This window comes from Lissotriton helveticus, chromosome 5_1, assembly GCF_964261635.1.
Source record: "Lissotriton helveticus chromosome 5_1, aLisHel1.1, whole genome shotgun sequence".
NCBI lineage: Eukaryota > Metazoa > Chordata > Amphibia > Caudata > Salamandridae > Lissotriton > Lissotriton helveticus.
In genome coordinates, this window is record NC_136065.1 from 238,649,901 (window position 1) to 238,667,199 (window position 17,299).

General features: G+C 40.1%; 1 protein-coding gene across 2 annotated transcripts in view; it reads right to left on the reverse strand.

Moving 5' to 3' along the window:
• Positions 1-16,620, reverse strand: part of LOC144754385 (ectonucleoside triphosphate diphosphohydrolase 8-like) — a 325,819-nt gene extending 309,199 nt beyond the window's left edge. For both annotated transcript variants that reach the window (XM_078642100.1, XM_078642099.1), the window contains exon 1: positions 16,490-16,620. In XM_078642100.1, the coding sequence (XP_078498226.1) occupies positions 16,490-16,615 (126 nt within the window). In that variant the 5' untranslated portion in view covers positions 16,616-16,620. The remainder of the gene's footprint in view (positions 1-16,489) is intronic.
• Positions 16,621-17,299: the final 679 nt, after the last annotated feature.

Genomic DNA, 17,299 nt, shown 5'->3' on the forward strand with positions numbered 1-17,299 from the left:
TAACTTTATTAATGAGAACTAAAATAAAAGTAAAAAGGCTTTCTTTTTAACTGTGAACTGAGAATGTTCAACTCTGAGACTGAGGTTATGTAGTGTGCTCTCCAGCCTGGTAGCATGAAAATGAATTACGCTACACACGGAGCTCGGTATTACAGATCCTTGGGCCCGATGTAGGTAAATCCTATTTACTGACTCTAGAATACTGAATTTTACCAATTCGGTATTCTAGATTCGGTAAATGAGATGTAGGAAATTATTTGGTAATTTTTACCGAATGGGTATGATTCAGTAATTACTGAATCGGTATTTACCGATTCGGTAATTGCCATTGATTCCTGTGGGCCTTGAGGCCCATAGGAATCAATGTCAATTACCAAATCGGTAAATACTGATTCGGTAAAATAACCGAATTGTCAAGGGGGACAGGGTGTCACTTTGACACCCTGTTGCACCCCTGATTCTGGCTTGTGTGCCATGTGGCACACATACATGCCCTAAGAGCACACATACATGTGCCCTAAGGGCATGTATGTGTGTCACATGGCACAGGTGTACATACACAGATGTGCATGTACACAGGAATTCGTTATTTACCACACAATAGAATATCGTGGTAAATAACAAATTCTTAAGGGCCTGTGGCACCGTTTTCAGTGCCACCTACATCTAGATTTACTGATTCGGTAAATTTACCTATTCGGTATTTTACCGAATCGGTTAAATTACCAAATCGGTAAATTTACCCAATCGGTAAATTTTAGGCCCCCTAAATCTCAAACACCAAATACCAGTCGGTAGCGGCTGAAATCGTCTGTTACTGACCGGTATTTGGTGTCCTCCATCGGGCCCCTTATTTCTTAGAGTGTAACCGGTAACTGCCATGTAAAGTGTCATGAATTTTATTAACCACACCCAATCACTTACATCATTAGATTACGGAGTCCGTGTGGGACCATTGGGGTCACATGCTCTATAATACACAAGAAACAACATCTCCCCCTTTGTTAAACAAAAAGTTCAAACAAACAAAAAAACTAAAGTAAAACCATATAAATATCATAGTTCCTTAATGAGTCGTCGAGGCGCTTGAACCACTCTTCCAAATCTCGTGGTGTGAGTTGGAGGAGACACAGGAGAAACAACCACAGCGAGTACTGGTGATGCAGACACTGATCTAGACCTGGGGCTCTCCTGGCCCTCTGATGACAAAGTCTCACTCTGGTTGACTGGAGCCGACAGACTAGGAGGCAGGTGCTTGAAATGTGAGGAATCCCTTGTAATGGACTTTCCAGGGCCATGGGCAGTCACAGTGTGTCCCTTATTAGTGAAAACTTGCAATGGATGAGCATCAAATGGAGTGTAATGTAATGTCTCGAGCATATCGATGCTTGTGAGCATAAGTCTTCATTCTGGATTTGTGAGATGAATCAGTGAGTCAGACTCTCTTGGCATCAATTGTTCTTTCAGTGGTCCACAGGGGCAGATTGGTACCCCTGGCTCACCCGAACATCAGGGTGGCCGGGCTTTTACCATTTGTAGAATGAGGGTTAGATCTGTAGGCGCAAATGGTAGAATGAAGAACTGACTTGAGCTCAAGTCCTTCTAGCACAGTGAACTGGACAGCCTTCTTAAGAGTGCTCATGAAACGTTCAACAACGCCATTAACCTGTGACCATAAAGGTGTGCTTTTTTGATGCTTGATTTTTTAATGATTAAGAACGTTTTTGAATTCATGACCATTGAATGGCGGGCCATTGTCAGATTTTAGAATGGATGGAACACCTCAGATTGCAAATATGCCTTCTAGTCTTTCAATTATTTGATCATGAGTGATTGAAGAAATGTCTTCCATTAGAGGAAACCTGGAGTATTCATGTATTATTACCATGAGGTAATGACCATTTGAGAGGGGTCCAAAGAAATTTACTGTGATTTTCTCCCAAACGTGTTCTGGAAGAGCTGACATGTTCAACGGATGCTGCGTTGTTTTGGCCGAGAAAGCAAAAGGCACACAGTTGATGAACGGAATGCAGAAAATATCAAAACATTCACCCCTAGTCAAGAGATTTGCATTAAATCCATCATTCCTTTGCTCACCATGCCACCCCAATTTAGACCCATGGGAGATAAACAGTTACATAAATGACAAGCCTGGAGCTCTTTCCCAACTCGCTCATCAAGATGAGGGAACCAAACGCCGTCCCAAAGGGCTCGCTTTGTGGCAATAATTCCACCATGTCCTTCGTGTGCCATTTCAATAACTTGCTGTCATAAACTTTCAGGAATGACAATTTGTGACCCTCGTAAGATAAACCCTTCTTGTGTAACTGACAGTTCATCAAGCACAGTCTAGAATTTATGATATTCACTGGCATTATCAAGAAGTCGAGCATGTGTTGTGTTCTCCAGGATTGATGCATAATAATGTCTGTGAGGATGAGCATATTCGTGTCTGCATTTGTAGCAGCACTTATTTGCTCCATGGACACAGCTGCAGGAGTGCTGGATCTCACAATGAAATTGACGTAGGCCTCAGCCACTATGAAGGGGTACCTGTAACTGTGTGGACACTCGAGAAAAGTAGTCAGCAGGGTTTTGATCTTTCCCGGGCCGGTGCACAATGGTGTAGTCATACTCTTGCAGTTGCAGGCCCCACATCTCAATGCAAGGGGGCATCTTAGCCTTCGGATTGCCAAAAATAGTGAGCAGTGCTTGGTGATTAGTAACAGGCGTAAAATGTTTCCCATACAGAAACACATGAAAATGTTCAGAAGCCCTCACAACAACTAGGCTTTCTTTCTCAAGTTGCTAGTCAGCTCGTTCAGTCTGTGACAAACTTCAGCGAGCATCAGCTACTATACACCTTCAGGCATTTGCATGTCCACGATATTGAGTAAAAATTGCTCCCAAACCCACTGGGCAGGTAACAACAACAATCTCTGTATGCAATTTTAGAGCAAAGTAAGCCATTTTAGGTGCATTTTCACTTGCATGGTTAATTGTCTTGAAACTTGATCACACTCCTGACTACTGAAATGAAACATTCTTTTTTATTAACTCACTAAATGTGGCAAAATCATGAATGTAGTTTGAACAGTAGTAGGCTATACAAAAAAAAGAACTGCATTGTTACATCTTGTAGTGGGAAAGTAGATGACAAAGCCTGAACCTTGGCTGGTTCGGGAGTCATTCCCTCCTCTGAGAAAATATGCCCTACAAACGTTAGTTTTGTTTTGTGAAACTCACACTTTTCAGCAACCAACGTGACACTGACATAAGCAAGTATACGGCACATTTGGGTAAGGGCTCTATCGTTTTCCTTTTGTGTGGCCCCAAAAACCACTATATCATCACTGTAATTGAAAGCATGCGTATCAGGCTGTATAATGTGACAAATTACATTTTGGAAGAGTTCGGCAGCTGAAGACACTCCGAAACTCAATCTTTTGTATCTGAACAAACCAACATAAGTTGTAAAGGTAGCAATGTACCTGCAGTTTTCTTCCAATTCGAGCTGATGATATCCTTTGGTCAGATCAAGGCGCGAAAAGACTTTAGCACCATTGAACTAGTCAATCATATCAGCAATGTGTGACCTGGATGCCGTTCTCTTTCAGGTGCCTTGTTTGCTTGACGTATATCAACATAAATTAGCAAGGACGCCCCACTGTCCTTTTTAGGTACCACCACTATCAGAGACACCCATGGTGGTGGACTAGTAGAGCGTATAATGATATCATGTTTTAGTAAAGACTCAATTTCTTTTTCAACAGTCTCTTGTAGATGAAAGGCAATCCATCGATGTTGTTGAGCAACAAGACTATTATCCTCATTAATATGGAGCTGCACTTTCATTGTCTTAAGTTTTCCCAGTCCCTAAAACAAGGACGGAAACTGATTCACTTTGTCAAGATTAACACTGATATTGTAATTGGATCACTGACAGAATATCAACAACAGAAATGTCGACCTACAAAAATATTGTGACAAAAATATTGTTGTCAAAAATATCAAAGTCCTATCTTCATAATGGTACAAAAATGTCCCCCCAAAATATTGTTGTTAAAAATATTGTTTTTAAAAAAATGTTCAAAATGAATGTAAAATAAAGAAAATAATACATATAATTAAAAAAACTATATAGTTAGAATTATTAGAAAATGTTTAAAATTATAAGTAATAAATACAAGGTAAAAATACATTAAACATACATATATAAATATAATATATACATTTACTTAATAATATTAATAAATAATTATTTTAATAAATTATAAAATGTTTGAAACATAATAAAAATGATAAATTCTTATATTTACATACACCAGTAAAATAAAAATAAAAATAATATATATATATATACATATATATATATTTAATACATCAAAATATTAAAATAGATTTATTTTTTTACAATTACATTTGACACTACATTAACTGCAACAGTAGGGAAAATGGTGGATAGCGGAGGAGATAAAATTACTACTACCACTCCAGGGAGTGCAACAGTAGGGAAAGAGTTGGACAGCGGAGAGCATTAATTTACTATTCCCACTCAAGGAAGTTCAACAGTAGGGAAAGTGCTGGATAGTGGAGGGGAATAATTTATTATTCCCACTACAGGGGGTGCAACAGTAGGGACAGTTTTTGATAGCGTAGGGGAATAATTTACTATTCCCACTCCATGGAGTGCAACAGTAGGGAAAGTGTTAGATAGCAGAAGGGATAAAATTACTATTCCCACTCCAGCGAGTGCAACAGTAGGGAAAGTGTTGGATAGCGGAGGTGATAAAATTACTATTCCCACTCCAGCGAGTTCAACTGTAGGGAAAGTGTTGGATAGCGTAGGAGTAAACATTAATACTCCCACTCCAACAAATGTAACAGTAGGGAAAGTATTGGATAGGGAAGGGGAATAATTTACTTTTCCCACTCCAGCAAAATAATTAACATTAGTTAACTAGCAATTAATTAATAAAAAAATAATTTACCTCTCACCATATTTCCCTATAAATGACACCACCAATGTTGTCAAACATAACACAATTAACATAATTAATTAATTATTGATCCACAGACGAGGCAAGATGGCTGCCGTGGCGTGGGCTGTGTGAGCAGCTCGCTCCCTGCTCCGAGCTCCCAGGAGGGAAGAACGCTCTGCAATCAGTCGGCCTACCTTGGTTTTTCTGAAAATATCTACAGCTTCAACTTCGCTCGTGTGGTGTCTGAATTTAGTTGCAAGCAAGTAGCGAGCAATGGCTTGTAATTGACATCTAGCATTTTGTCCGACCTAGCTGGAGATTCACGTACCTGTTCACGCGGTCTGTGGATGTTGGTTGGTTTGCTCTTCTCTCGGCGGTGCGCCCCGCTCTGGCGCCTCCCCGTGCTGGCATCTGGTTTCCAAAGCTTCATGGTCCGCGGTCGTGGAGGGACCCGCAAAAAGAAAATGCCACCTAAGGAGCCCAGAGAGCAGACCAAAACTGTGACGAAGAGCACTGCATCAAAAGCTGCCTTAGGAGCCGTAGGAAACAGTACAGATACGGCGTTGACAGGCGGAAAGAAAATGCCGGCAAGTACCAGTGCTGATACGGATGTTCCAGACTCAGCGAAAGGGAGGGCTCTAACTGTACCAGCGTTGTTCGAGCAACAGACTGCCAGAAACCGCAAGGTGAGCGCGATGTGCGATATTGATAAAACAGGCAGAACGGGAGAGAAATCAGACGAGGTGGCACAGACTTTAAGCGGCAACGCCATAGATGGTGGGTTAATACAGCTAGGAATAAGGAACTCGACTACAGAAGACAGCTGCATTCTGGGGGATGGAGTCCCTATTGAACAGTGTGGTGTAATGTCGGATTCTAGCGCTGATGCGATGCTGGAAAACATAAGAGCGTCTGACCGAGCTGACGCAGTATTAACACCAACGGCACTAGAGGTCCTTGTATCGCAAGAAGCAATAGAGAATTTTTATTCTTTGTCTGACCCCTCATCAGATGAGACTATGAACCATAGTAAAGACTGGGCAGAGTACAGTGAAGAAAGTAGTTCTGTCGAAGTAGAATCTGAGGGTCAAGGCTTAATGTAACATCGCCACATTTGAATGTTTCTACTGTTAGAAGGCGAAGAAAAAGGGGGTCGCAACGTACGACCGGCAGGGTCAGTGAAGATTGCGCTGAAACATGTCAAGGACCTGAAGTAACGACTCTTGTATCATTGGAGTCAGCGGAACAAGTAGGATTAAAGATCGGAGAAGATTTTGGAAAGGAGACTACTCCAATGAATACTAAAGAGATAACCCTAACCACCATCTACCAAACCATGATGAGTCATCGCGCTGAGAGTAAATCAGAAAATCAGCATGCACAGGCAACTTATTCTAAAGTTAAAAACGCTGTGCGACGAGCCATTGAACTTTGTACTGAAACGGCCAGCAGAGTATCAGAGGCTGAGGCAAGAATTTCGGCACTTGAGGAAGAGACTATGGCACAAAGGCATGAACTAGAGAGTGTTAAAGTGCACAAAGAGGATATTTCATATAAACTGTCTGGGCTGGAAAACCAGGCGTGTAGGAACAATTTGCGCTTCCTCGGAATACCAGAGAAAAAGGAAGGGACGGATGCAAGAAGATTTATTATCGAATTATTGACTGAAGCATTTCCTGATCTTACATCCTGGGACTGGTCAAAAGATGTGCAAAGAGCACATAGATTTCCGTTTAATGTGAGAAAGCCTAGGCAGGGCGAGGAAGAATACCCTAGGGCTATATTAGTCTGCTTTAACAATTTTCTCACCAGGGAAGCAAGTTATAGTCTAGCTCGTCCTGATAAAAAAGCTGAGGCCAAGAATTGCACTTTTTTCGTACGACCTGATTTCTGCCAGGCCACAGTTTCCCAGCGCTGGAATTTAAGGCAATTAATACCCGATTTTCAAAAGAAGGGGGCCACTGTATTTTTGCAGAACCCAGCTAAATTAAAAATAGCAATCAAAGGGCAGATTACATTTTTTCATTCTGAAATTAAAGCAAATGAATATTTAGATTCTCTTTGAGAATCAGAAAAATAAGGGTTGGATCAACTAACGAAGAAGCTCAGTTAGAAGCATAGCTATTAAAATCTAATTCTATTATTGCTTTGATTTAGTTACGTAAATATTGGTTGAGCTGAGTTATGCTATGCTGATCTATGCTATGTGTATTCATAAGGTATTTATTATGCTGCTCTCTGATTGCAAACGGGTTTATCTTTTTTCTTTTGTCGTTCTCTTCTTCCTGGGGTTCTTCTGGGTGGGGGGGCTACGGCATCCATACCTAAGAGGAACTGACTGTTCCTGAGCCTCATATGTTGGGGAGGGGGCAGGGGGGTTGGTTGCGGGGTGGGGGTGTGGAGGGGGTGGTGGGGGTGTAGGGCAGTGGTAGTTGTTAAAGTGCTAAGAAAATTGATATAACTGTTACAAATACTTGTAGAGGAAGACCAATGATGTTAAGTTTGATAATAATTTTGTTTCATAATGGATAAAAAGATTAAAATTTGCACGTTAAATATAAATGGCCTTAATGACCCTAAAAAGATAGGGATCCTGTCTAAATTAATTCAGTTGTCACAAATTGATATCCTGTGTTTACAGGAGACGCACATCTCCTGGGACAAAAGAAACATATTGAATAGGCTGGGTCTTGACCTCTTAGTTTGTTCTAAACAGACTGGTATCAAAAGAGGGGTCGCGATCTTTATGAGAAAAGGGGTTGGGAAATGTCTTAGAACATTAGCCGATAAATGGGGGAGATGGGGGCTCTTGGAAATGATTGTAGAAGACAATAACTTTATACTGTGTTGTCTATATGGTCCGAACCTGGACGATAGCGAGGTATTTGATACTATTAACTTAGAACTTGCAACTTGGAGTCAACCGTTAATTTTTTGTGGTGATTTGAATATAAATATTGAGTCCTATTGTAATATCCGTACCCAAGCGAGGTATACTGGCCGGAAGATCAGGACTTATAGAGCTCTAAGAGCCTTAGTGGTAGTCAATTGGTTATTGGATGTATGGAATAAACTTTTCCCTATCGACCCTGGATACACTTTTTTTCATCACCACATCGAAAATTTGTTCGGTTAGACTATTTTTTTATCTCTCCTTTTTTCTTAGAAAGGGCTAACATTGATATTATGCCTCAATCAGTTTCGGATCATAATCCTCTCATACTTGAATTACTCTTACCCTCCCAGAGTTTCAACCCAAACCGCCAATGGTCGTTCCAAAGGAGCCTACTTTTAAATTACCAATATTAATCACATATGGCTAAAATTATCCAGGATTTCTTTCTACGTAATAGTGGGACGGCCTCAACCCAGATTGTATGGGATACATTTATATCAGTTGTCAGAGGGGAACCTATCAATTTTTCAAATTTTTTGCGGTGAAAAATGCAGGAAGAATTTAAGAACAAATCCTCTCAAGTTAGGGGGGCAGAGCTGAAATTAGCCACTTCTATTAGTAGGGGTCATGGAGTGGAGGAAGCACAGCGCCTTTTAGCCATCGAAAGGGGTTGCTCTATATGTTTATCTAGCAGACCAGGTTGCCATCAAGTACAAACAACATAAAGCTGAATGCTATGAATTAAATGATCAGACAGGCAAAATTTTAGCCCAAAGGTTAAGACAAAAAGTAGTCATGAATGACATAATAAAAATTGTTGATTTAGCTGGTGTAACCCAAGAAAATCAAACAGGGATATTAAAGGCTTTCAGTGACTTTTATAAATCATTATATAATAAAATGGCTGAGGGTGATATCCAAGATAGGGCTCCACCGGATTACCTGAGGAATATTGATAATCTTCCTATTACTGAGGCTGATATAATATCTTTAAGCACTCCGATATCCTGGGACGAAATCGAAACTGCAAACCTGGGCTTAGCTCCTGGCATAGCAATTGGGGCCAGACATGATTCCTCTAGAATTTTACCGGGTTTTTTGAAACATGCTCAAACCCCAATTACTCGAGGTTTTTCATCAAGCCTTTCAAGGACATCCACCTATTTTCTGGTCATTGGCTACTATAGTGATATTCAAAAAAAAGGGGAAGGATAGCAAGGAAATGGGATCCTATAGGCCGATCTCCTTAATCACATCAGATAGTAAAATCTTCTCTAAAATACTAGCAAATAGACTGAACGATATAATGCCAACGATAGTATCCAAGATCCAGCATGGCTTTATAAAAAAGAGGGATACTACTGACCATGTCAGACGTATTATCACCTTATTGGATTGGGCTCAGGCCACAGGATCCCCAGTCGGCGTTGTATTACTAGACGCTGAAAAAGCTTTTGACAGGGTCGACTGGGGATTCTTGTGGTCCGTTTTAGTATGGAAAGGGTTTCCTAAAGAGTATATTCAAGCAGTTCAGGTGTTATATAACAATCCAAAAGCTGTAATACGCATCGCCACTGATACATCTGATCCTTTTCCGATCACCCCCTTGCTGTTCGCGCTTTATATTGAGCCGTATCTAATCAGGTTAATAAAAGAAATCGGGATTACCCCGGTTATGCTACATCACGTTGCTCATAAAGTCTTCGCATATGCCGATGACGTGGCGATTGCCACGACAGATGTAGCATCAGCTTTACCTAAAATCATAGAACTTGCCCAAGAATACGGGGAATTTTCTGGATACAAATTAAATATTACGAAGACCCAGCTTATACATTCGGCTGCAGGCAGGCCGGATGACATAGTGTTTGCCTCCACAGCTACATATCTTGGTGTGACAATTTCAGCTAAAGTTGAAGACATTGTCGGACTGAATACAGATCCTCTACTATCTTCTGTTAATAGGACTCTTGAGAGGCTGAATGATTTGCATTTATCACTATATGGCTGCACAAACGCACTAAAAATTATTATATTCCCCAAATTCTTGTATCTGTTTCGCACCATACCACTTTTGTTTTCCTGTGCCTTTTTAATACATTAGATAGAACTACTTCTAGGTTCATATGGGGCTATCGGAGAGTTAGAAGATCTCTGAAATGGTGCACTTTGCCTAAACTAAGAGGAGGGGGTCCCGAACTTCCGATTATATCACTGGGCAAGCTTTTTAAAAGCCATGGGTATTATGATTTTCCCAGATTTCTATCAGGATGAAGCATTGGCGGCCTCTATTTACGAAATGTTGTTAGGAGCAGAAGCCCGACAGTGTTTACTTAGGTTGATAGAACCCAGTTATTATAAAAAGACAAAGTTCAAGGTTTGGATTTCAGCGTTTCAAATTTGGAAACAATTTAATAAAAGGTTTTGCTTTAACATTAAGCTGAATTACTATACACCATTTCTGAAAAATCTTTCGCTTCCTGACATTTTTAGGGATTCCGTGATGCAGAGGTGGAACGATCTTAAGATTAGTTCCCTTGGAGATTTGTTTCAGAATGGGCAAATGGTATCATACTCGTACTTGCAGGGCAAATATAATCTAACAAGGAGAGATTTTTTTCAAATATCTCCAAATTCGAAGTTTTATAGAGCCTAAAAATGTATTAAATACCGGTTCTATGAATAAAATAGATGTGCTGGAAAGTTGTATTAGGAAAAACAGAATTGGCACAATATACCAGTTGATGCTAAATAGAATAAAAGACGACCTTGAGACAGTTACTGATAAATGGCAAAAGGACTTTGGAATAGAAAAGGTCGATATATCTAGATCCTTAGAAATGGCCATTACGGTGTTACTCAACGGGTCTTTTAAAAGCCAGCACTTCATGGCCATTTTTTATTTATACTATACACCGTCGAAATTGGCGCTATGGAAAGCTAAGGGGGGTACGAATTGTAGCCGCTGTGGGTACGTAGCTGCTGACTCAATTCACATGTTTGCTCAATGCCCAAAACTGAATCAATTTATACTAGAAGTTCAAGGTTTCTTAGATAGCATCTTAGAAGTATCTCCTGTACTATCACCAGAATTAGTGATATTGGGAATTCAGGCTGATCAAATTGGTACTTGAACGATAGAAGAAGAAAGCTTCTTATTTATAGCGATGGCAGTCTACAGATATTGCATTACCTCTCGCTGGCTCGATGTGGATCCCCCGGCTTTTCATCTTTGGCAGTCAAAGCTATTAAATCTCTATCAGCTTGAAAATGCGGTATATAAACTGAAGGGCCGGCGTAAGAGGATTTATGGGCAAAAATTATGGTCACCTATCTGTAATTGGATCTGAATGATTGATTAACTCTGATTTAAAAAAACAAAATGAACTTGTTTTTATCTTTCCCTTGTTGTATGAAGCTTCGTTGTGTTCAATGTTCTATTCTATTATGAATTATCTGTATATGTGTACTCTACAACTTTCCACTGCCAAATTAAATCAATAAAAAAAGATAATTAATTAATTATTAATTAATTAATTAATTAATACTAATTAACAAGCAGTTTAAAAACAATCAATAAATAATTCACACAATGAACACTATAAAACAACTTAACAAAAATTAAATCACTTCCCAGCCTACTCCCCTATCAACACACAAACCGCTCTTAATATAATGACACAAATAACATAATTAATAATTAATGAATAATTATTAATAACCAAATAATACATAATTAAAAATACATTATTTACCACAGTTAACAATAAGAAATGTTAAATACATAAATATTAAATTAAAAAATATCAATCCATTAATCATTATGATATGTTATGTTATGTTAATCTATATTTGTATGCGTGCGGCTACTCCCAGGAGTGTCCCAGCGATAGAGCAAAACGCATAGACCACACAACATCAAACCATACGCAGCCGCGACACAGAACTTCACTGCTGGAAAAGCCATGTTTTCAGACTGAGGGGCATATTATTAAGGACCGGTGTTAAAATTATCGCCATTTTATCGGCAGGAAACTGCCGATAAAACGGCGATAATGGGCTTGATAATACGCCCTTGTTAATTCCTATAGAAGCCCATGTTAACATTAGAACATGGGCTTCTATGGGAATTAACAAGGGCGTATTATCAAGTCAGTTCCCTGTCGATAAAACAGAGATAATTTTAACACCGGTCCTTGGTAATATGCCCCTTTGTTCTGAACATCAGAAGGTCAGGGCTCTGTCTGATAGCAAAAGGTAGGCTATTCCACAACCTAGAAGCCACAACATGAAAAGATCTACCCCCTTGCCGGTAGAATTGAACCTTAGGGACAGTAATCAGCAGTTGAGAAGAAGATCTCAGAGTGCGTTGGGGAAGATAAGGTTGAAATCTCTCCCCTAGGTAAGGTGCTCCAAACTTGTGGAAAGCTTTAAAAACCAGGACCAGGGCCTTGAAGTGTACTCTTTTTCGCACCGGAAGCCAGTGCAGTGAGGGAAAAAGCTGAGAGGTATGGGTTCTAGGCCCAATCAAAAAAATGGCCCTTGTCACTGCGTTCTGGATCACTTGTATTCGGCTCAGGAGATAATCCGGAAGGCCGAGATACAAGGAGTTCATATAATCCAACCTAGAGACTACCAAGGTCTGGACAACAGTTTTCCTACAAGGGATGGAAAGCAAGGGAAGGAAATTCCGCAACATTCTCAATAGTCCAAAACATGTCGCACTGTCTGAACTTGGGCTTTCATAGAAAGGGATGCATCCAACTTGACTCCTAGGTTTTTCACGGTGGAAACAGAGGACACAGGGGGGGGACATGTATGCCAAGTTCAAACGGCCATTGCCCGAAAAAAATAATCTCAGATTTCTCAGAGTTGCATTTTAAATGATTGTGACTAAACCAGGAGAAAACTTTAGAAAGACAGGAATTAATGGGAGTGCCATTGAAATCCGTGCCCTTCTCGCAAGTGAACAGCAGCTGAGTGTCATCAGCGTAAGACACTATTTTAGCCCCAGATTCCTCGGCAAGAGGGGCAAGTGTGGCCATGTACAGGTTAAATAGTGTGGGGCTCAATATAGAGCCCTGAGGGACACCCACATTCAAAGGGGGGATCTCTGCAGCAATAGGAGGAGCCCAGATAGTTTGGGAGCGGTTAACAAAAAAAGATGTGAACCATCTCAATACCATGCCACCAATACCGCTCTCCCTAAGTCTGCAGTAATCTATTGTGTGGCACGGTATCGAAAGCTGCAGAAAGATCCAATAAAACCAAGACTGCATTTCCACCTTAGTAGCTTTGATAGTTTCTGCCACCTCTAGCAGAGCTGTTTCAGTGCTAAAATTAGCTCTGAAACCTGACTGGCTTCTAAAAAGTTAGTTAAAACTCCATTAACATATTTCTCTGCTGCCTTAGAGAAAAAAGGCAGGAGTGAGATAGGCCGGAAATTACAGGCTACCTTAGGGTCAGCTGTGGGTTTCTTTAGCAGTGGGAGGATATTGGCGTGTATGTTCAAAATAGGGTTTACTATGGGATTAATCACTTCCACTAAAGCGGACAGGACTTTGGCTGGGCAAGGGTCGGTGGCAGAACCAGATTTCAAAGATTTCAAAAGCACCAAGGATTGCTCCTGGGAAATCTCAGGGAACTCGGTAAGTGAGATTATAGGCAAAGATGCACTTCTAAGGAAGATTCCCCGACATCCTCCTGATTAGACAGCGGGACAGAGAAGGTATCCTGGATGATTTAAATTTTTTCATAAAAGAAATGGGCCATACTGCAGTCCAGTCGCTTGTAGGAGCGAATGGCCAAAAAGTAGAAGTGGGGGGAAGAGAAACTTTTAATGATGTTAAAAAGGGATTTACTTTTGTTGGCTCAGAGTCAATTTTTGTTACTAGTAAAAGTTTATTTTCCTCACAAAAGGAATAATTTCCCACCCTTCTCCCTTATAAACCCACAACCCACTCCTAAAAAAAGGACACAATTAACATATTTACCAATTAATAATTATAAATAATTAACAAACAATTAATAACTAATAAATGGATTACCACAATTAACAATATAAAATCTTGAATACTTAAATATTGATAAAAAAATACTAATCAATTAATTATAATTAAATTACTTCCCACCCTATTCCCCTCTAAACCCACAACCCGCTCCTAAAAAAATAACACAATTAGGATATTTATCAAATAAATATTAATAATTAACATCCAATTAATAACTAATTAATAATACATTAATTACCACAATTAACCATATTAAATATTAAATACATAAATATTAATGAATAAAAATGATTACATAATTAATAATAATTAACTTAATTTCCACCCTATTCCCCTATAAACCCACAACCTGCTACGGAACAAAAATGCAAAATTTAATTTAAAAAACTAACAACTTCTAAAAATGATTATAAAGGGTCCAATTCCGATTCGCTAAACTAATCCGTACGACGATTCGAATCCGTAGCCCTTTCCGTACGAATCGTACAATTCCGTCCGAATCGTGTAGTACGATTCGTATGAAAAATATACGACCGAATCATTGCGAAGCGTACGAAAAGCAAGGGAAAATCCGTACGATACGGACCCTCATCGTGAACCGTACGAATCGGAATCATGATGTACGACCCAACAAGTACGATACGGACCAGGGAATGAGAACGCGATTTGTACGGAAACGTCGGGTATGAGCGATTCGTACGGAGAGCCACACAATCACATACGCACCGTGCAATGGGTACGGTTCATAGGGGTACAGTTCGTACAACCCATGATTGCAGGGGTACGGTTCGTAGGGGTATGGTTCGTACACCCCATCATTGCAGGGGTAGGGTTCCATGGGGTGTACAAACCATACCCCTATGACCCATACACCTGCAATCATGGGGTGTACGAACCGTACCCCTACGAACCGTACCGCTGCAATCATGGGGTGTACGCACCATACCCGGGGGGTCCGTTCCGTACGCATTACGAGGCGAAATAAGCTTTTCCGGACGTTTTCAGCTCCGGTAAGAAAACAGTCGTACAGAGTGGTGTCCACACGAATCGTACTTGCTGGGTCGTAAAAGGCGATCCGTACAAACATCGCGTATTGCGTGTTCCGAGTGAGATCCGTATGGCTTCTTGAATCGTACGGTCTTCTGTACGATTCATACGGAGAACTGCATTGAGTACACATCGTACTACACCGTACGTACGGGTACGGTTCTGCGTACGAATCGTACGGGAAAAATGCTCCATACGGCGGACTGGACTGGATTTTACCGAATCGGAATCAGCCCCTAAATGTATTGTATTCAAATTACTTCCCACCCTACTCCCGTATAAACCCACAACCCGCTACGGAACTAAAACGCAAATTGTACTTTAAAATACATTAATAACTCCTAAAAAATTAACACATATATTAAAAAACAAATGCAATACTTACACAAAAAAATTGAACACATACATTTAAAATACACACTAAAATACATAACATTAAATAAAACAACAATATTTTTAACAATGATATTTCTGCAAAATGCTATTAAATACTTACGATATTACTTACCTTCAACTCGATATTCTTAACAACGATATTCTGACCATCGATATTTTTGTACTACGATATTTTGCACTCTATATTAGTGCAAGTCGACATTTGCAACTCGATATTATGTCTGTTCACCGTTTTAATTCACAGAAATTAGTCCTATTTCAGCAGTAGTGCTGAAACTGAGTAGACAGGCACTTGACAAAGTCCCCTGAAGGACATGAATTGGGGCTTGTACCTTTGTCTTTTTATGTTTCATAACCACCATGAATGAACCTTGACTATGTAATGGTGTTGAGGCTGACCACATGTATACTTTGGTTTTCAATGGTGTAAAATTGGGCACAGGGGACAGGTCATTGTAGTTTTCGACTGGCATGATGTTTATTGATGCACCACTGCCTATGACAAACAGTATATGGCAACAATAAACCTTCAATTTTATTTTGGAACAACTTCAGAATGAATTTTGTGATTTCACTTATCAATCCTTTTTTGACCTGTATTCTTCCTTGCAGGAAGTCAAACCTACATTCACACATCTTATATTTGTCAGCATTGACATCACACACCCATCTTCTTCACTGTTGCTTGACCGTGACATTGAAGAACCTCTTGATGAGGAATTTGACAACAATCGACCTCTTCAGTTTCTAGTTGCCTCAACTGATATCGTCGCTTACTTCGATGGGCGTGACTGGGACACTTCTGGAACTTTATGGCAGCCATTTTGCCCTCAAGATGTGACACACTGGCAGCCATTTTGCCTTCACTACATGACAAACTCACTTATTCTGTCGCTTGGCAAATGTTACAAGATAGTTTTCTTTCCTGCAGCCTTTACAAATCTGTCCAGTGGTGGGACATTTACCTTCATGTGGAAAGGAAAAACCACATTGATAACACATTATTATTAGAGTATGTTACATTTTTAGTGTGAAGCTAACTTGCATTCAATCTGGGAAGATTATATCAGAGGCTCATCTGCATGGGTGGTTGTACCACAGATTCTTGAGTTTTTCTACATTGGGTTATTGCTTGTCTATGGTTCTACTTCACTTACTTTCATTTTTGGTGGCAGGGACACGTTGATGATGCCCACAAGGCTGAGTATTAGGGCTAAGATCATAGAAAAAACAGTGGACACCACCAGACATATCAAGGTGTTTTGCTTCGAGTCGATCAACATCCTGATGGAAAACCTGCAAAAGAAGACATCACATCAGCATTACTCCCTTCAGTATTTTAGAAAAAACTGGACAGCTACATGTGCTGTAGATAAACATAGAAAGTGCAAGGATTACAGGAAAGAGACAATTCAGCAACCACCATATTGAATGTTTTGGCCTGCTTGAGGCTTGTATCAATCCACTGAGACCCATGAGTAAGAATGAATCTTCAGTCTTACATCACTTCCAGCAGGGGATATTTTCCATCAGGTTCATGTCACTTCTCAGCTGACAAGTAGCCCATAGTGAAGTGATGTCCTGTCATTCCGCAGTTCTTCTTAAATGCGTGCTGGACTCGTATGCACAGCAAAGTGCTTCAAAGGAGTAAGCCAGTGACTAGGCAAGCCAAGGAGTAGAAGTCGGACTGCCCTGTCAGAGTGATTTAATGCCAGCTGGCCTTGTCTCCCACTGATACCCCTCTCACACTGGGAAGTAGAGCTTACTTTTGTCCCCTGAGTCAATGACATAGTACTGTGCTTCGGTCAGCTAGTCAGCGTAGGCAGTGTAGGTATTTCCAGTTAGTTTCGGTGTTTACACTCTGTCTCTATTACCTACAACCTACACAAAAGGTTTCCTCATTAAAATAAAAGATCCCCCAACATTAAGGCAGTTTCTGGCAATGTCTGAAACATATTCCCAGGCTT